Source organism: Ictalurus punctatus, chromosome 1 (genome assembly GCF_001660625.3).
Source record: "Ictalurus punctatus breed USDA103 chromosome 1, Coco_2.0, whole genome shotgun sequence".
Lineage (NCBI taxonomy): Eukaryota > Metazoa > Chordata > Actinopteri > Siluriformes > Ictaluridae > Ictalurus > Ictalurus punctatus.
In genome coordinates, this window is record NC_030416.2 from 34,847,263 (window position 1) to 34,868,761 (window position 21,499).

General features: G+C 40.4%; 1 protein-coding gene across 2 annotated transcripts in view; it reads right to left on the reverse strand.

Annotated features, from left to right (window-relative positions):
• Nucleotides 1–21,499, reverse strand: part of myo3a (myosin IIIA) — a 95,086-nt gene that overhangs the window by 10,928 nt on the left and 62,659 nt on the right. For both annotated transcript variants that reach the window (XM_047158591.2, XM_017481750.3), the window contains 18 exons: nt 21,133–21,216; nt 20,769–20,971; nt 19,836–19,934; nt 19,632–19,746; nt 17,559–17,685; nt 16,233–16,443; nt 15,491–15,638; nt 13,961–14,114; nt 13,080–13,168; nt 11,954–12,083; nt 8,145–8,236; nt 5,095–5,175; nt 4,409–4,614; nt 4,007–4,118; nt 3,564–3,726; nt 1,718–1,804; nt 1,504–1,627; nt 905–1,424 (listed from right to left, as the gene is read on the reverse strand). In XM_047158591.2, the coding sequence (XP_047014547.1) occupies nt 905–1,424; nt 1,504–1,627; nt 1,718–1,804; nt 3,564–3,726; nt 4,007–4,118; nt 4,409–4,614; nt 5,095–5,175; nt 8,145–8,236; nt 11,954–12,083; nt 13,080–13,168; nt 13,961–14,114; nt 15,491–15,638; nt 16,233–16,443; nt 17,559–17,685; nt 19,632–19,746; nt 19,836–19,934; nt 20,769–20,971; nt 21,133–21,216 (2,745 nt within the window). The remainder of the gene's footprint in view (nt 1–904; nt 1,425–1,503; nt 1,628–1,717; nt 1,805–3,563; nt 3,727–4,006; nt 4,119–4,408; nt 4,615–5,094; nt 5,176–8,144; nt 8,237–11,953; nt 12,084–13,079; nt 13,169–13,960; nt 14,115–15,490; nt 15,639–16,232; nt 16,444–17,558; nt 17,686–19,631; nt 19,747–19,835; nt 19,935–20,768; nt 20,972–21,132; nt 21,217–21,499) is intronic.

Consider the following 21,499-nt stretch of genomic DNA (forward strand, 5'->3'; position numbering starts at 1 on the left):
CATGTGACAACAATCTCTCATATTCCTCACATGTCTTGGATTCGGGGTGTGCACACTTATACAACTAGGTTATTGTAAGTTTTTTATTTTGCTTTTGTTCGCTAAAAAGTTTCTGAAACACTTTATTTGGGGGAAAAGATCCGACGTGATTTATCTTAGTGTCATTTTTTTACATGACAAAAAACCTGCCATTTTAACTTTTTTAACATTGTAGACTTTTTATATCCACTGAACATGTATACCAATGACTTACTTTTTTACTACTTCTATATATGGTGACAGGTGCACCCAGAGCTGCTCTTATTTCCATATATGGACTGAATTACCACGATCGTTTGCATATGTGCGGCAGCCTGCAAATCCATACACAAGGTCAAAATGTGACTTTTTCCGTGTTACGTATAGTTCCGAAAACTGGAATTTTACTTGGCGAATGCAGACAAGCGGAGTGATACACACAGTGAAACGTCCCAGTGCAGTTATAGGAAATATCAGCAATCATGGGACACCACTCGAACAATCAAATTTGTGGACTGGAACTAACTGTTGTATAAAATGTCGTGAGGATGTTGGTGCTGGCAGGAATTATTAGTATTAAACTAACCCGATTAACTCATGTGAGGCATTATAGTGCAGCAGGGACCCGGGTTTTATTCACACGACAGCTTTTCCCAAACCATCTCATATAAACAGTGTTTTAAAACTTTAAAACGTGCCATCCACGGCCTGTAATCTGCAGAATGATTCTATTGCCTGACCCTCTGATGCCTAAATAATCTATGTGGAGTCTATTTCCTGGATTTGACCCAGCCCTATTAGTCCTAGACATAAACTGGGTCTAGATATGAGGCCTGATAGAAAGCACACTTGGATCTTCCCCTGTCTGGAGAACCTTACTACTCACATGTTTGGTCAAACTTTCTAAACTGTTCACATCTGTCTGTGCTTGCTCTTCGTCGTTTTGTTTTGACTCAGCATCCTGGACCGCTTCCGTCCTCTCTTCCTCTCCATCCGGTACATCAGGTACATCAGGTGTAGCTTCGGTTGGTTCCTGTTCCTGTCCTGCCTCCGCTGGCTTCTCTTCTTCAGATGGATCGGGAAGTGAGTCGTTTTCTTGAGTTTGTGAGTCTGTGTCCTTCTTCCCCTTTGTTGGGAGCTTCCCTTCCTCTTGGAGCTTCTTGCGTTCTTTGAATCCTCGGAAGTTGCTCTGGATAACCGTCGCTGCTTTGGTCTCCTGCTCTTCTCCAGATCCTGGTGAAGCAGCTTCAGGTTCATCTTCAGATGGAGCGGTCTTTTCTTCGCCATTCTCAGGCTCTTTTGCTCCATCCTCCTGAGCTGAATCTGCAGCCAACTTATCCTCCTCAACCGGCGCATCATCTTTGACCTCTTCTGTATTCTGTCCGTTCTCCTTTTGCATGGCTTCTCTAAAAGGAAACAGTACAGCGTGTTAGATGTATACTGTCCGTTGAATACTTACTATCGCAGTTAAAAGAATTTGCATACTTTCTCCTTTGGAAGCTCTTCCTCTGTTTGTGCCCTTTAAAGTGTGCCTGGATCTTTGTAGCAGCTTTGTTCTTCTCATCCACTAACTCCTTGTATTTCTTCCTCGCCAGATATCCACGGCATACTAGACACAAAGATAGAGAACGTTCATGAAGACCACACGTTTGCGCCAGTAGAAGTTTCACTCTTGTTCTTATATAAATATTGTTCTTACATGCTTGAAATTCAACAATGGTAGTGTCCTCTTTGGGTTTAGCTTTATCATCAACCATTTGTCTTCTTACCTTGTGTCCTCTGTATGCTGAAGAAGACAACAGAACATGCTAAGTACAGGCTAATTTCTACTTAGTCCCAATGAATGTGGTCACGAATCACCTAATTTCACAAGTAAGGCCATTGGACATAGACATGAACCCTGACTATACCCCTTTTCCAGAGCCTGGGTGCAAAGTGGTGGCGATATGTCATTCAGTCACTACTTGCCACTTGGGGTGTGCTGTTATAGGAATACCACAACAATACCAACATTTTTATTTATCAATGCAAAGTGTAAACTCCTCTTTCCTGAAGATTTTCCAGAAAATTTAAAGTTGTAGCTCTGACTGTTATAAAACACTGACACTGGAGACTCCTTCCATAAATGTTAAATAAATGTCTCCTTACTGAAAACCTCACCATATTTTACCTACAGTGGTGCTCAAAGTAGTCCTAAAAGTAGATAATGAGAACCCAATTAAACAAATGAGACAACAATATTATACTTGGCCATCTATTTCTTGAGGAAAATGATCCAATAGTACATATCTGTGAGGGCAAAAGTATGTGAAGCTTTGTTTTCAGTATCTGTTGTGACCCCCTTGTGCAGCAATAACTGCAGATAAACGTTTGGGGTAACTGTTGATCAGTCCTGCAGATCTGCTTGCAGGAATTTTATCCCGTTCCTCAGTACAGAACAGCTTCAATTCTGGGATGTTGGTGGGTTTCCTCACATGAACTGCTCGCTTCAGGTTCTTCCGCAACATTTCTACTGGATTAAGGTCAGGACTTTGACTTGGCCGTTCCAAAACATTCACTTTATTCTTCTTTAACCGTTCTTTTGTAGAATCACTTGTGTGCTTAGGATTGTTGTCTTGCTGCATGACCGACTTCCTCTTGGGATTCAGATCACAGACAGATGCCCTGACATTTTCTTGTAGAGTTCGCTGGTATAATTCAGAATTCATTGTTCCATCAATGATGGCGAGTCGTCCTGCCCAAGATGTAACAAAACAGCCCCAAACCATGACACTACCACCACCACCATGTTTCTCAGATGGAATAAGGTTCTTATGCTGGAATGCAGTATTTTCCTTTCTCCAAACACTACGCTTATCATTTAAACCTGAAATTCTATTTTGAACTCATCAATTCACAAAACATTTTCCCAGTAGTCTTCTAGCTTGTGATCTTTAACAAACTGCAGCGGGGCAGCAATGTTCTTTTTGGAGAGCAGTCACGTTCTCCTTGCAATCCTGCCATACACACCATCGTTGATCAGTGTTCTCCTGATGGTGGACTCATGAACATTAACATTACCCAATGTGAGAGAGGCCTTTAGTTGCTTACTGACCTCTGATGATCTTCTGATGATGTTGTAGGTCATATTTATACCAAAAATATAAAAAAATTCTAGAGGGTTCACAAACTTTAAGCACCACTGTATATATTTGAATCCATTTACATGGAGTGTTTGCCATACAGGTCCCTGCGCTCTCTCACACACACTTGAAAGACTATCACAATATTGTTTAGATCTGAAGTGAAATTCAAGTTCGAGTTCAAATTCACACCTTTAAGGGTTTTCACAGAGGAACAAACCAATGAAAATGCTAGATAGATTTTTTTTCTCCCCTAACTTTATTTTTTATTGAAAATAATTTTACGTTGTATTTCTTCAACCATCCTGATCTTGCACTGTGTACTAATGCATACCCACAGTGCATTTCTCTACTGTAAGCTAATTAGCAATGCTTTTACTAACACATGAACTCAACTGAGATGTATGCAGTATGTGTTTTCACCTGACTGCAGGACTACAGCACTCTGAGTTCTCTTCCCCAAGGTTTTTCGGTAGTTTTGGACTGCCAGCCAACACCGTACGCACGCCTGCACCAGCACGATCCGGTCCGTGGTTCTCTTGATCATCAGGTTCAATTGTTCCACGTGATAATACTTCAGAAAGACCTGAAATAACAGCATACTCATATATATATATATATATATATATATATATATATATATATATATATATATATATATATATATATATATATATACAGCATATATACTATACTCCCTTAAGATCTGTACTCTTTGGAAACCATTTGATTGGTTTGAACGTTAAAGTCACTCCCAGGGTTTGGACTTACTTACATTCCTTACTCTTGTTTCGCGATATAGAACCTTTCCTACTGTTTTTATATGTAAAAATATGATTGGATTTCACTCTGCTAGAGTTTCATGCCTTTGTTTTGCCCAGAGCCCAGTTTTCCATCTTGGTTTTCTCCAGAATAGCTGCACACGCCTCAGGAGTGACAGCCGGCTCTTCGTTCACACGGAAACCCAGCATGTAGTATCTACAAACACAATGTGCCTTAATAGCAATCAACACTGCACAAATGAAGAGTGCTTCTTTTTATCTACAGTATGTCTGTACATATATTCAGTATGGAATATTCTATATTTACATGTTCGGAAGATTTCTTTGCATCATTTTCTGGTACAGCGTATTAATAATAAATCTCAACTAAGAACTCTATTAAAATATTGAGTGTTTTTGATCGAGTGTTTTTGATTGAGTGTTTTTTTTACATTTTTTTATCTGTGATTCAGAGTTTCAGTGGGGTCACGTGTGCTGCAGACTGACCTCTGGATGAAGTTAGCAAAGACGATGCGGTGAGAGTAGCCCTGTCTGCGGATCTTAGCCGTCTCCAGGATGCCCGTGTAGCGCAGCTGAATCAGCACTTTCTCCCTGTCGAACTTGTGAGCCTGGCGGTCGTTATTGGGTTTGATACAGCGGACAAAGTGCGGCTGTCCGGCCACCATCTTCGAAAGCAGGTCCATCAGTGAATACTGAAAGAAAGGGAAAGAAATGAGTGGTAGTTAGAGTTGTAGCGAATTTGTGACACCGTAAAAATAAATAAATGAATAATAATAATAATAATAATAATAATAATAATAATAATAATAATAATAATAATAACGAGCACAAGGAACTAACTTGTTTTGTGGACATTCCACACCGTTAAATGTAAATATAAATAGATAAAAAGTATGATGTGCTGTTTTTTTTTTTTTTTGCTAAATTAAAAACAATTTAATTGTTGGTTAATTGATGTGGTATAAGAGCAATAAAACACTGTTATAGGAAAGAAATCAACTTTGTGGGGACAAGAGTGACTTCATTGGTGATTATTTTCCTATAACAGCACCACACCGACTGTTTTATTGCTTACTTAATCACTTCATTAAATTTTATAAAACAATTCATATTCGTTATTAGAAGAAAAATAAAATCGACTAAATTTGAGTTATTATTTAAACAATGCTTACTCTGAAATAAGAAGCCACGGTTTGAGTCCTCATGTTGGTGGTCTCTCGAGGGTGATGTATGCTTTCCGCGCCGTTCTCTCCCTGAGAACGCACAATATATTCAAGGAAAAGGAGAATTTATAGATTCAAGGGCAGGACGAGCATCTAACGGGCCTCTAATGACTACAATAAATATTATCAGGGTGACGTGAAGGGACGTCATTTCTGAAGCATGCTTCTAAACATGATGGATTTATTGGGTGTCAGGGAAAGCTGCTATGAGGAGAGATGGAGGATAGCTGTAAAAGTATGGGTCAGGGTGAACACACGGCCATGCTGAGAATATTGTGCAAGGAAAATATTGATGTTCTTTTCCTCCACGGACGAGTGCTAATACGTCCGGACGATCTGACACGCAAGCTGTGAAGTGCTAGGTCTTTAGGATGGGAATACATATTCTGAAAAATACTGGGAACATGGCCTCACAGGGGAATGATCGAAAGCGCGTCTGGCTTCCTTAGTATCAGCATATTGAATGAGAATTATTACAACTATAAGCTCATATAATCAATGAGCTTAATATATAATGTATATAATATATAATTAATAATTAATGATCAATAAATGAATCTGACTGATAGATTGCAGGGTGTTAAATATCACACCGAAATAATCTTGTCAAAATAACAAGATAATAACCCAAAATAAGGAGGTATTCATTAGAAATAACGAGATGTTAAGTTGAAATAATGACGTAGCGCTTGGGAAATAATGACGTCACAGGCTTTCTGCCATTTATCAAGGATGGAGTAAAATAAAGACATGAAAAGGCCAGTAAGTGATAACACAGATTCCCCTAACTGGATGATTATTGAAATTTTTTATTTACACATACAGTCAGGTCCATAATTTTCATAATTTTGCCTCTGTACACGAAGCAATCAAGATGTGATTGGAGTGTGTGTAGACGTTCAGCTTTAATTCAAGGGGTTTAATAAAAAATATTGCATTAACCATTTTATGGCCTAAAGTTCTTTTATTACAGAGTCCCTCCATTTTCACAGGCTCAAAAGTAATCGGACAATCGACTGATAAGCAGGTTCGTGGCCAGGTGTGGCCACAGTAAAATCCCTAGTTTTGAATTGACACCCAGAGTGTTTATTTGAGTCCAATGGACTTATATAAACATCGTAGGGTGTAAATTCAACACTGTAGGTGTTAAATCAACACTGTGGGCGTTAAATCAACACTGGCGATTTTGCTGTGTAAGGTGATAAAAGCTCGGGATTCGATCCCAAATTGACGGCGAAACGACGAAAATCGCGCCGCTGTCCAAATACTTATGGACCTGAATGTAGAGTATGACCAGGCTCATTCTAACCTCGAGGCTCTGTAAAGCACATTTGCAGAACTACAAACAAATGCAAAATGCGCACAGGCGATAGATGCTCGTGCAGGTGCCCCTGATCTTCACTACAGGAACAATGGGTGCAATCTTTGATGTGAAATTTCCAAAGAGGTGAAAGAGCATGACTCAGCATGCAAATACATGGAAATATATTCACGGCCTCCTCAAAGACACTTCATTTCAATATGTATAAAGCGGCGATTTTGTTTCAGGCCTAGGAACTTCAGAGTTTTAAACGTACACCGGCGTTTCTCTTAGAGGGCTCTAAAGACGACGAAACCTTACTATAACGCTCCCAACACGAGCTCGTGTAGAACAAGAATGACAAGAGAGTGTAGCACTTTAATGATGTCCATAAGGCTGTAAGACACCTACATAAACCCTTAATAACTGACATGAAGCTACGTAGACGATCATAAAGCCAGTTTGTTTAATGGCGTCACCTGACATAAAGATAAAGTGTTGGGATTTTTATTGGTATAAGGTTGTGTTATGACACTTTCTAAGCTGACTAACATTAAGAGCTTATAACAACTGACTGTGTAACTACATGCACTTATGTCAGAGGGGCATAATGGTGATAAGGTTATTTCTTTTTAGCTATGTTGGTTAAAAGAAACACGATATTTCACGTTTTCTATTCATGATTTGTTTTTTTGTTGTTTTTTTTGCTTTTTCGGGCTTAAAGGAAAGTACTTGTGTTCGGACACTATTGAAAAAGCGACCATCTTAGATGCTTCTATTTTACGAAAGATCTTGCACTGGTGATTTGCATAATATCAATGGGGAGCGCATCAAATCAACTTATCAAGGTGCGTAACCCAACTCTGAAGACCAGGAACTTTCCTCATGTACCGTACGTACTGATATAACTATATATCAGCAGAATTGAATTGGACTCCATCCGTCCATCCATCCATCTTCTATAGCGCTTATCCTTTTCAGGGTCACGGGGAACCTGGAGTCTATCCCAGGAAGCATCGGGGACAAGGCGTGGTACACCCTGGATAGGGTGCCAATCCATTGCAGGGCACAATCACATACACACTCATTCATACACTACGGACACTTTAGACACGCCAATCAGCCTACCATGCATGTCTTTGGACTGGTGGAGGAAACCGGAGTACCCGGAGGAAACCCCGCAGCACGGGGAGAACATGCACACACCGCACACACAGGGCCACGGTGGGAATCGAACCCCCGACCCTGGAGGTGTGAGGCGGACGTGCTTGAATTGGACTCATTTAACTGTTTATATACTGTAGGTTTATTTCAGTTATAATGAAGGGCTTATGTAGCTGTCATGTAGCCCATTGAACATTCACCTTAAATCAAATGCTGGGAAGCTCCTTGTGGTACCATTCAATATTTCGACATAATCCAGGTACATACAGGTACATATACGTACATGACACACACACACAGTGGGAAAGACAATGCAAGCAGCACATGCGACGTCCATTTCCTGTGGGCGGATACTGAAATCTGTGTTATTACCTCGCTGACTGACAGGAGTTTGTACAACATCAGCACTTCCATCTTTAGAAAAATAGAGACGTGTGCATAAAGGGAGGAAATATAAATCAGACAGGAAGCGAAAGAGATGAACAGAAGGGGAAAAACAGAACGCATACATTATTTTCTCGAGCTCCGTATATACCTTGACGATGTTTACAGAGCGCTGAGGAGAGCGCTGACGTGAACTGAGTCGCCCCGACCCTGTCCCCTTTCCCTTGGTGTGAGCTAGATTACCTGGTCAGAGAGAAAGGATACAAAAAGTTAAGAGTAACATCCCAATCGAACAGGACTTTCTCTTGATATCGTCATGGACATAGAAAACAAAAAGCAATTCAAAAACCAAACAAAACCCAACTCAAAAAAAAAAAAAACACAGGCCAAGCTGACCATCTTACGTTCTTTTCAGGCTGAATATTAAAAGACCACTTATAATATTCACCCGTCTTTGTAACGTGATTGAGGCAAACGTTTGCTTGCTGTCGTACCAAATGAAGAACAGATCAGTCCTGATATTGAGCTGGGAACTGGGATGGGCTGGTTTTGATGGTACACAACCAACTAGCACTCGATGCACTTAAAGCTTCAAACTGGTTTGCATCAGATTTACATTTACAGCACTGTTATGGAGCACTATGTACACCTTCTGGAACTTTCTCAATGTAATATGAATGAGCAGTTAGTTAAAACAAAAGAATAAATTGGAAGAGTGGATAAAAAAAAAAAAATGATGGTTGAACTGAATAATTATTTTTTGAATTGTCAATTCAACATATCGTTCTTGAGGGTTGTTCCAAAGTCACATTAAACATATTCATGTCACCTCATGGGTTTCGACATACGCCTTTCATATCTTTCATGAATTCCCCAGCATGGGTTTAGAAAGGACTTATGCACTGCTTATGAATATATCATTAAAGCCCTATATAGAGTAGATACCCTTCCAATACAAAATCTATACCTATCTCCACTGGATAGTTATTTAAATGATCTCTAATTACATCCCTTTAAGAATATTATTTTAATTTACCAGGGCTAGAGACTCTGATTAATCCAGGTTAGAAAATCCTGCTGTTCTTGAAACAACTTGTCTATGAAGTTGGATTAGTAAATATGCCTCGCGAATTGTTTGCATTTCCAGCGTGATCTGCTCAGCCTGTGCTTTCGGACCTGTTAGTTGCTCAGACCTGGTTAAAGTCAAATACTAGTCCAGGAAAGAATGACTTCATTTTAAAGTCATCCATGTTGAGAACCTGAAAGTGAAGACTTTCCAAGAAGACAATTGAAAGTACTATTCTAATCACCATAAATAATCAGCGTAGAGATTCTCCCAGAGATCAGAACTTAATTGAATAGCAGAGCAAGACTAATTGAGGACTAGCGACCAATATGTATAGGCTTTTCCCCCTCACAGATCCATTAATACTTACAGATAAGTGTTTGTTGGATATAATCACTCGATACAACTAAATGTAATTGCAGTGTTCCAGAAAATTCATATAATAAGCTAAAGTGAAGACAATTCGGGAACAATGAAGTGGAGTAATGATATCCAATACGTACAAGGTCTCAAATTCAGATTTGCTAGTAGTCAGAATCTGGTCCGTATGTTCCCTCTTTAGATGGAGCAACTAGTCAAGGAGGAAATGTGCACTTTCTGTGCCGCAGGTCGCACTTCATTACCCAATCCGACTCAGCTAGTTGGCGTTTCTGTTTTCAGGTGCTACTAAGGCCAGATTTGAACACGATATGATGGGTGAATTTCAGCCTGATAAAAACCCTCCCAGCTGCTGTAGATGGCTCCTCTGATGGACACAAGCGTCCGTGCTGTGAGCACTCAGTTCAAGAAACATCTACTTCAGCTGAGCCGCCATATCTCCCAAACAAAATTTGGTAGATCCTCAAATAGTGTGATAAGATACACAGATTTTACGTCCAGTGTTCCTGTGACCCTAATGAGGATAAAGCCCTTACTGAAGATAAATGAAAGAATGTTTACCAGGTTATTAGTGCCACTGTTGGAATTAATCTCATGATTAAAGCGAGTTTGGCCTGTTGTACAGTATATATACATATATATTATCATTCTCACTGCCTATCTAACCAGTTCTTCCAAATATAAGAAGCAGGATGGGATCCAGATTCTGGCAAATCCTCATCTGTGAAATATCTGCTACCGATTTAGGTTCTTACGCACATCATATATAATCTCCCCAATTCTTCCTTTCATTATGGCCTTTTGGAAATGCAGGAAACCTAAGCTGTTTTTGTATACCCAACAATCACTTAGCTCGAAGTGTGTGCAGGTCTGTGTGAAGTCCATACAAAGCTTCATTAAGAGGTATTAATGCGTGATTCGATTCGTGAGTTGATTCGTTTGGCCTCCAGCGTCACCCATTTGCTGTACTTACTCTGTAGTGGAAAGGTTTTGACCTTAAAGAGGCCACCAACAATAAACGGCTGGTACGCTGCAAGAACAGAACAAACTGTAATCTGTGTTAATCTGAAACAGATTAACACAACGTAAAATAGCGATGTGGATGGGCAGTGTTCACTAAACTGACAACTAATACAACGCAGTTTTCCTCTCTGTATTGCTCAGGGAAACTAATGAGCATCGAGCGTCGATCGAATCTCCTCATTGGATTTTGTTTGAAAGTGAATTTACCTGCTTCATAAACCAGAGAGCTTGGCTAGGCGTTGTTATATAACCACAGCTTTATGGCGGTTTATATATTTCCTCTTCTAATACATCGAGTTGGGTATATGAAGGTGAGGGGAATTAGCTGATCAGCTAAATACTAAAGCGTGCTCGGTGAAGTACAATGCTAAACTCTGCAATGCAGTGGTATAATGTTTAAGGACTGGAGTCTGACGTCACTGCTGATGTGTGTTCTCACTGGAGTCTGACATCACACTGTTGACCCTGCATTCTCAGAAATAAAGGTACAGAGCGGTATTTTTCCTCATCTCTTGGGTGGTACCATATGGGGACATGTTTGGTACTTTTAGTATGTGCCTAAATTTAAGATACAGAATTGAACCTTAAGGAGAACTACTGTGAAAGCTCATTAAAGTTACTTGTGAAAGATACATAGTAACGATACAAAACATGTACCTTTGATGGTACCACCCCAGCGACAGAAACGTTTGGTAGGAAGGATGAATAAACAGTACTATAGACAATAAACAGAGACATGAAAAGTGAATGTTGTTCAACAGAAGAAAAAAAAATAGTAGTTAAAAATCCACTTTGTCAGTTAAATAGATTTGTATGTGTGCCCCCCCATCACAGTTTGCATCTCTGTTGGAGATACGGCATGTGCTTGTGATCACTTACGTTTCCCATGTAGCCATACCTCCACCCCAGTCCAGTCACTGGTTTATTACCATTGTAATTGTATTGTAGTAAAACGCATTACTAAACTTCTTCCCCTAAGTGTCCTAGTTTGTGTTTCTTGTTTTTGTGACCAGTCCCCGGTAGTTTAGTCTACAGTAACTCTATCCCTGCTTCTTGACCGCTGTACTTTACTTTGTTTATGATTCCAGCACTGGTCAGAGCACATATAAAGAGCAGGTTATATTATGTTGAATCTAGTTTTGTAGATTTATTATTTAAAAAAAAAAAAACGTGTGGCATTTCAAGACGTCATGAACGTCATAAAAGTCCTGGAACATCGACGAACCCCTCTTTTAAAATAAAAAACAACAACAACAAAAAAAACTCAGCATCATCATGTAAGAGCATCATGACAGTAGATAACCATCTAGCTTTTTATTCCCCTGCTCGGTATTACTCAGTGTACGCACACGTCTGTGGTGTAACTTTATTAGTAACCAGTACTTTCTAACAGAAATGAATAAATAAGCTAGATTTTCACTATTGTGTAAAGAAAGTGTTTCACTGAACTCTGGGAATACCCGGGAAAAACGGCTTTCTCAGTGTGCTGGTACCTGTTTTAGTGAGCGGATTAGTGACTAGTTTGCTAATCAGCTCGTTCTCTGAAGACCTCAGCAGCAGGATGATGTCGGCAGGAAGAGCGTCCCGGTTCTTAGCCAAAAACCCAGAGGCAGTATAGATCACCTGATCAGTATATTCAAGAAAATCACATGAACACATCTTATACACAATGTTATCTGATAAATATATAACGTATATATATATTTTTTTCAAAAAGAGATTCGTTGTTTGTTGTGTGGCTGTGAGCTTGATACTTGATACTATACAATTTCATTATGTACACTCCTGGGCAACAAAATGGGCCAAGCCCAAAATGGCAAAATATTAAGTTTTTAATGGTCTTAACAACAAATGATTGGGCAGAAAATTAGCAAGAATGCTAATCCTGCTTATGGAAAAGCTAGAACAAGGGAAATTCACTTATATAGTCTTCTTGTACACAAAGGTTAAATCATGATCATGATTGAAATGTCCATCCATCCATCCATCCTTCCATCCATCCATCCATTCATCCATCCATCCATCCATCCTTCCATCCATCCATCCATCCTCTGTACCGATTATCCTGCACAGGGTCACGGGGAGCCTGGATCCTATCCCAGGCATGAGGTGGGGCACACCCTGGACTGGATGCCGACCCATTGCCGGGCACAGTCGCACTCACACTCACACACCCCTTCACACACTACGAACTTGGAAATGAAATGCAAATCAGCCTACAACGCATGTCTTTGAACTGAGGGAGGAAACCGGAGCACCCGGAGGAAACCCCTGAAGCACGTGGGAACATGCAAACGTCACACACACAGGGCGGAGATGGGAGTCGACCCCCAAACCCTGGAGGTGTGAGGAAAACAAGCCACCGTGCCCCCGGCAATGATTAAAATGTTTGATGTAAAATTCCAACATGTCAGGTCGTACAAAACAAAAATGAAGTAAAAGTAAGTTAGTTTAATTTCCTGACCAATGATTTGTTCTTAAGACCATTAAAAGCTTAATATTTTACCATTTCTGGATATTGTGGCCCTTTTTTTGCCCAGGAGTGTGTGTGTGTGTATATATATATATATATATATATATATATACAAATCGCAGTAAAAAAAAAGGACATATCCATACCTTTCCAGCATAGTGGTTGATGCCAAAGCCAAGATCAACCCTCATTGGCCTCCAGAAGTTTTTCGATTTCAAGTTGTCCTCAAATTTTTCTAAATGAGCAAAAGTGTGAATTAACATGACGTTTATGCTAACTCTCTAACAGTCGCAGCCCATATCAAAGATATTTGAGAGATTTATGGATTTAGGGTCCGCTCTGGCTCGCTCATTAGGGACAAATTCACCAATTTAAAATTTCGATCTGAAACGGATATATTTCTGTAAAGCTGCTTTGTTAGAATGTCCGTTGTGATACGCGCTACACAAATAAAAACTCAATTGAATTGAATTTATTTCATTCTTTTTCCTTCCACACCCAACCCTTCGCAAACATGTCTGTCTAACTCAAACAAAACCGTACAGGCCTCGCTAAGAGTGTAGCAAGCCCAACTGGTACCATTAATGCATGCTCAATGCCCCTGGATCCGTACGGATTAAATGTCCTACCGTCAGTGTACTGAACTTTCCTGTTGTCGTTCTCAAACTCTGTAAGTATGGCTGGGTGATTTTACAATCATATCATCCCAACTCTCAAATGGAGGACTCCGCCCACTCGTTAAGCGCGTTGATAGATACACTTTTATGACACTTATTTGCAAATAAACAATGCAAAATGTAAAAAAAAAAAAAAAACAAAGGAAGGTTTTCATTTGACTCGGTCTCAAATGCTCGGGTTAGGATAGGGTTAGGAACACTGAATAGGATGAAATACAGTTCCTGTGTACTGTACGTATGCCCATATGACTCCTGAAGGTCATATAAAAGAACCTACTAGTGTTCTATTGACTTCTGCGACTCTCTGTATGCGAGGAGTGTGTGAGTGTTTAGAAAGGGGTGTAACTTGCCGACGAGGGTCTGATCGGTGGCCTGGGGGAACCTGCTCTCCTCATCCAGCAGTGACAGCATACCCATGGGCTTCTGCAGGAAAAGGTCCAGCAGGGGCCGGTTGTCCTCATACTCAATCACTCGCACGTCCACGTCCTCGTTCAGGTACTCGTCCTGCAGTGTATTCAGGGGTGGACAAATCATAAATCTATTAGCTAGCCCACGGGGCACACGAAAGCACCAGCGTACGTGACTTGTCTCATGTCTTGCTTGCCCGTAAAGCTAGTTCACTAGGCTGAAGTTGTAGGGAAAAAAAACACATTTTAACTGCAAAGTATGACAAGCAAGTCCAATAGTTAAGCGCACTAATACAGATTAACAACACCGTGCGAGTTCTCCACTCCTAAATGTAGCATGTCACGCTTGCGCTATCGACTAAACAGCATTCTTTGGCTAAAATTTAGGCTATGAGCCTCACGTAGAGTTTTGCTCAACATGCTAACACGCTAGCAGTGAATCAACTGGACTGTGCTACGTTTAAACATACGGTACATATCACATTAAAATGAAAGTCAGTAGGGAGGTGGGTTGGATAGAAGAACAAAAGAAATGCTCCTGACCATCAGATCAGCAGCCTACTGGGGCGTCGGCCAGGAAGAAGCTTCACCAGGAAGCATCGTAAACACAATGTACTTTGTAGCGTGCGGTGATGAGAGACAGAATGCAAGTGAGTAAAGTTAGCTTAATTTTTATTAAGGGCACTCGGGTAATCGTAGTCAGCAGTAAATTATACACTGTACGTGTGTGTTTATGACATTTTAACTCCCTCACTGGCATCCTCTTAGTGCACGTATACAAAAGCTAAAAGCCCAGGAGCAAAACGCTGACATTTCCAATCTCCAGGTAGCCATGTTGAACACACACACACACACACACGCACACACAATCATACAAATGCCTTCAGGAGCCACACACACGTCTGAGAAATGTAATTTCCGCAGTAGGGCCAGAACATGCACACACACACACACATATACAGTATATATATATATATATATATATATATATATATATATATATATATATATATATATATATATATATATATATATAGTGTCAATTCCAGAGCAATACTTATGTTGGTATTGCACCACGCACACACACACATCATGTTAAATCTTTTGGTTTTGCACAATAGCTATCCTGCAATTATATATATTTCTTAACCTTAGAGGGTTCCAAAGCGCTTTACACTGGTTCTTATTCACCCATTCACACACACACTCACACACACCAATGGTAGCAGAGCTTGTCACTGGGAGCAACTTGGGGTTCAGTGTCTTGCCCAAGGACACTTCGGTATGTGGAGTCACGCGAGCCGGGAATCTAACCGCCGACCTTGCGATTAGTGGACACCCCGCTCTACCACCTGAACCACAGCCGCCCGCACAGCCGCCTATACTATCATCATGTACATGGAAAGACCTTCATTCCTATGAGAAAGAAGAGATACAGACTGCACGTATGCTCTCGGGACATTCACAGCGTACCTGCTCCCAGGCGAATATGTGCTGGTTGAAGTAGAACTGGATCTGCTCGTTGGCGATGTTGATGCAGAGCTGCTCGAAAGAGTTGCGCTTGAAGTTCTCAAAGCCGAAGATGTCCAGGATGCCGATGTTTTGTTCCTTGTCTTCCTCTCTGAGAATGGAAGAAGAACGAGACGGACGGTTTTATGAAAGACGGATCGTTCTTCAGTCAGACTTTGTACAGATTAATAGTACAGCGCTGATAAGTTCTCAAATCTGATTGGTTGATTCATCGTCTATAAGAGCAGCTCTGTCATTAGTGCAGCTCACGGGTTTATATTAACGCATGCCTTCTAACACAGTCACAAGGTTATATGTGTATTAGTATGACATGTTCTTGAATTCCTTTGAAAAACGTTAGCATCGTGGCGGTATAAGAAAGAAGTCAAACGCTTCAGGATGTGGTTATTGGTGTTTAATCGAGTGCTGGGTTTTAACAGTAATTCTGCTTCATCACACCACCCTGTCGTTGATTCATTTCCTGTATATGCAGTGCAGTGGTGGCTTAGCGGTTAAGGCTCTGTTACCGATCAGAAGGTCAGGGGTTCAAGCCCCAGCACTGCCAAGCTGCCACTGTTGGGCGCTTGAGCAACCCTCTCTGCTCCAGGGGGCGCTGTATCATGGCTGACCCTGTGCTCTAACCCTGACATGCTGGGTTATGAATTTCACTGTGCTGCAGTGTATATGTGATCTCTGTCTCTCTCACCCGTTCTGGTTATCGTGTCTCAGCAGGGAGTTGATGCGGTTGACGATCCAGCTGAAGAGGCGTCCGTACAGCGCTTTGCTCATGGCGTCCCGCACCTCCGTGGCTTTCTCCACCGTGTTGGGCCGGACGATGGTCTCACCCCGAGCCACCACACAGTGTGAAGTGAGAGCCTCCTTCAGCTCATCTGAACGGATACACAGCAAAGACGCGGCTGCGAAACAACAAACACACACACACACACACAGTCATTTCCTCACCAGCCGCTACTATTTTTTTCTCTCTCTGAGTTAAAAAGATTTTTTTTTTAAATATATGCAGCTTGTCACGTTATCAACAAACTGTACACTCGTCGTACAACTGTACATCCTGACGACTTCATCATTACAGCTTTACTTCTGACTGTCATAAAGCACTCACACTGGAGACTCATCCCATCAAGGTTCCTTAAACGTCTCCTTACAGAAAACCTTCCTTTGATCCGTTTATGTTACTGGAGGAGGTCGAGACTAAAGATGATTTGTTTTGTTTATTAAACATTGAAACCTTCGACAGTGGCGAACCTTGCCTTTGACCAATCAGGAATGTCAGATATGGCAAGCCCCGCCCAAATTATTCCTGGTTCATGAACAAAATCCACTATTTCGGAGCAACAACTAAAAGCTTACAGCCTAAGAATTGAAAAAAATGTTCCTAGTTCCCGCATGAAAATGTACTTAAGAGTTATTCCAAGGGTTACTCATGGTTGACCAGCAATGTCAAGTATGGCAAGCTCCGCCCCAATGGTTCCTGGTTCACAAAATAAATCAAATAAATAAATCTGCTACAATGGAGCTGCAACTAAAGGGTTCCTGGAACTACAGTCAACTACAGCATAATAATAATAATAAGTAGAAGAAGAAGAAGAAGAAGAAGAAGAAGAAGAAGAAGAAGAAGAAGAAGAAGAAGAAGAATGGCCCTATTGGCTCTGATAAAAATGTACAGTAAATTAAGAGTTCTTGAAATGGTTACTTGTCTTTGATGACAAATATGGTAAGCTCCGCCCCAGTTGTGCATAGTTCACAAAAAAACAAGCTACTCCGACAACTAAACAGCCAGTTTATTAACTACAGACTTATACAAACGAGAGTAAAAAAGAGTTCTTGAGATGTTTGCTGGTCGAGGAAAGGTTCCTGGATTCCTGAAAAGGTTACTAGGTGTTACTAGGCAGCCCTGTAGTCCACTCTTCTAGAGAAGCAGGCTAAGCTGTGGGCTATCAGTGGACTAACTCAACTCTCCTTTTCATTTTGCTGCACTAGCATGCTAACCTGCTAGCATTCTTTAACTCACCGCTCTCTAACACAGCCACGTTAGCAATGGTGCTCTTGTCGGTTTGATGCTCCGTAGCCACTGAAGCAAACTCGATATCTCCGGTGATTAAGATGGCCGCAACAATGCTGTACACACTTCCTAGTTCCTGTGGAGAAATACAAGATGAGATACAAGCTGAAATGTAGCAAGTGTTTACAGAATTTTTTAAAAACAGGAACCAATTTAACACACTACCCTGCTCATAAAATAAACAAACACAAACCCCCCAATAGAAACCCTCGTAGAATTTTTAATGGTTTTAATGGTAGGAATGGGAATTTTATTGGTTTTTAATGGAAACTGTAATAGTCCCTGTGGGGCTCTACTGGTAATTTGTTGCCTTCTATTGGTGGCTTATTAAGTCTAGTTAAAGACCAGTAACGGTAATGCTTATAGCTGATGGTTTGTAATGGTATTTGTAGTGGAAACCAATAGAATTTCTGTGATGGTTACTACTGTTGTTTTTTGTTTTTTTTTTTTTTTTTTATCCAGCAGGGTAGTCTTACACGTCTGTTGAATAAATGTAACTACAAGTCAGATTTGTTTTAGTTTTTGATCATGTTAGCATGCAAGCAAAAACCCATTACATAGCTGCAAGTTCCTGTCTTTTGTGTAGATTATGAGGATTGTCTGCGTTGCTAATTTGTGTTGTTAGCTTGTTAGCTCCAGTTCAAAACTAAAGGATTCACACAACAAACACTGGATAGCTTGGATGAAAAAAAAAAAGAGTAAAACTACTAAAATGACATTAATAATGATATTTTGGAATGAATTTGATAACGTATTCGCTCTGATGTGACAGCTCCGAAGCTCCAGAGCAGGCAGTCAGGACCGGCGTGTTTCTCTGACTGTCGTTCTCATTAGCGCCTCGCCGTACGCCATGTTTCATCATATCACGCCACTCACACTCCTGTCACTCACCTGCTCACACTGAGCCAATCAACATCCCGCTGGATAGACACGAAATTAACCTGACATTTCTCAACGGTGAGGCTACGACTCGTACGGATCACAAACCAAACTTTCTCTTTTCTAGACTGAGTCTCGCCCGATTATATCATGCTTGAGGTAATATGTGTGGATAATAATACTCTACTGCTGAAAAATAAATAAATAAATAATAATCATGTCATATGCATCTTTAATATTTTACAGAACTGGATTTGTTTATATAGAGCTGTATAATGTACATAATTAACGGCACCCTTAAACATGAACAGAATGGTTGCAATAAAATAAATAATTGGTGCATTAATTAAGACATCTCACGAAATCATATGCGGCAAAAATATTGGCACCCTATCATGTTACCCTGGTGCATAGGTTATATTGATATGTATATATACTGTGTGTGTGTGTACACATATATACATACACATAATACTTTCTTCTTTTCTTAATAAATATTTTTTATATCTGTCACAATAACTTGAAATTTTTCCAAAGACGATCAATAATAATGGCTCCAAATGAATGCAGATATGGTGACACAAAATCAACACTTTGATGCTCATCTCGATCTACAGATTTAAGAGGCCTAAATGTAAGAATATAAACGAGTTAGAATTTTTACAAGCGTGTCTGACTTTGTTAGATGTTAAAGAAGGAAACTCTGCTGCTGTTTTTTCCCTTCAGGAGAGGTTTCGCTGAACATTAATTGCGATGTGCCACACATTTTTAAACCAGAGTTTTGCATAAATAAATAAACACAATACAATACAATACAATAAAGTCCTTACGAAAGTGTTCTCATGTGTTTAAGCTCAAACCACGACTCGTTACATTATTAAAAGGGTGCCAATAATTCTGGAGTTGACTGTATTCTGTGTCAATTATCGTTTAACACTTGTATTTGCAATACTGATATGTTCTACCAAAACACGCTATATGCTATAATGTGCTGAGATCATCACTGAATGTCATTTTCTTCATTGTTTGTTAGCTACGTTAGCTTCATAACTTCAACCAACCAAGGAACCAAACTGTAGCATAGCCACCACCCCTACTGTATGTCATTTACTTCACCCCTGCTACCAATAAGGAGAGTATTACCTCGAGGGTGAACCCGATCACTTTAAAACACTGCTCCACCGCTTCAAAATGCTCCTTGTAGGAGGCGTTGCCCACGATGTCCGGCACGAGCTTGACGTTTTCGTTCTGAAAGTACCTGAAGTGAACGGTGAGGAAACAGATCTTTAAACACATGGGCTTTAAATAAAGCACCGTGGTTACAGCGTTCAGTGAAGAAGAACCTACTTTGGGGTTTTACTGTCAGAAAGCTTGTAGTGAGCGAGCTTCTTTCTCTCCGCCAGGCCAGCGTAGATGTAGTAGAAAATGTGGAAATTACGCTCTCCGCTGTCGGACGACAAAGAAATGGAACGGTAGTGAAGTCAGTGGTTTTACTCAGGAGGTCAGTGATGGTTTGTTATTAAATACAGTGCTGAAGTAAATGGATCTCACAATGAGATTGGAAAACAGAAGGGTTGACAGTGTTCTATAGAAATGGATTTATAACGTAAACAACGCTAAACCATATACAGCACATGTGTCACATAATACTGAAACAGCCCGTAGTGTGCTACCACTACTCAACGTTTTCACACTATCTGACCTGCGATGTAGCGACCAGCTTTTATCCGGAAAAGGTCGCAAATGGGCTCGCTGAAATTCTGCTTAAAATCAACACTTATTGCATCTAAATATGATTCCGAAGCGTATATACAGTACACACACACACACACACATATATATATATATATATACAAACTGTATACATTCAGGAAAGTGAGAATTCTTAATCCGTCTCCATCAATCTGCAGGTTTCTAATTACTGCATGTTGCCTCTGTAATTATCCTCCATGTTTTTGCTTTGCCATCAGAGCAATTTCAGAGCTGGTGCTGGATGAATGACTCGCCTGATTGTGCTATTCATGTAGTTCTTTTAAAAACACTTCACTCTTAAGTAGGGCAGCTTCATGTTTCTTCTAAAAGAAAATCAGTTTACCCCCCAACATCCCCTCTACGGAGGTCACATCTGATACACTGATGCAGTGTACTTTTACAAAAAGGAAATGAGAAAGATGGAGGATTACGTTCGCTATGCTTTTATTTTGTATTATTCGTTTATTTATTCATTTTGGTCATTTTAGTCATGGTTTTGAACTAGAATCATTCAGGAACGACACTCACGCAGCCTGGTGAATGACACGGGATTTCTCCAGCAGGTATTCGTAGATCTGCGCTCCCACCACCGTTCCTTCACACGTGAACTTCATCTCCAGATATTTCCCAAAGCGGCTGGAGTTGTCGTTGATGGCCGTGCAGGCGTTTCCGAACGCTTCTACGAGGTTGTTCACGAGCAGGATCTTCTCTTGGAGAGTCCGGTTGTTTGCCTGTAGACAAAAAAGACAACAAAAGCACTGCCTATAGCGTATATATATATACGTATATAGCGTATATATATATCATTCATAAGCATTGGGTTAATGTTTTATAAAACAGCAATGTGTTATTAAAAATGTACAAACAAAATAAGTATAAACGTTGATGAGACCTTGCCAAGGAGGGTGAGCTGCTGGACCAGGAGGTGAGCGCTTTCTGTCTTCCCCGCACCACTTTCTCCACTGATCACAATACACTGCACATGAGGAGGAAAGATGAGCCATCAGCGCTAATCCACACCACTAACATTAACGGGGTTCTGCAGTGGTTTTAACCTGATCTACTTGTACAGCGTCTGTAGCGGAAAAACTCTGTTTACTCCAGACTCTGTTATAATGACAGTCTAAGTGCAGCTGCTTAATTCTGTTCATAAACATTTACAGTTCTTCTGAGGAACTACAGAATATTATTCATTCTTCTGTTGCAAGTATTCAAAAAAAACCCTAAATCTGTCCTTTTAGACGCGGGACTTCTTTTTG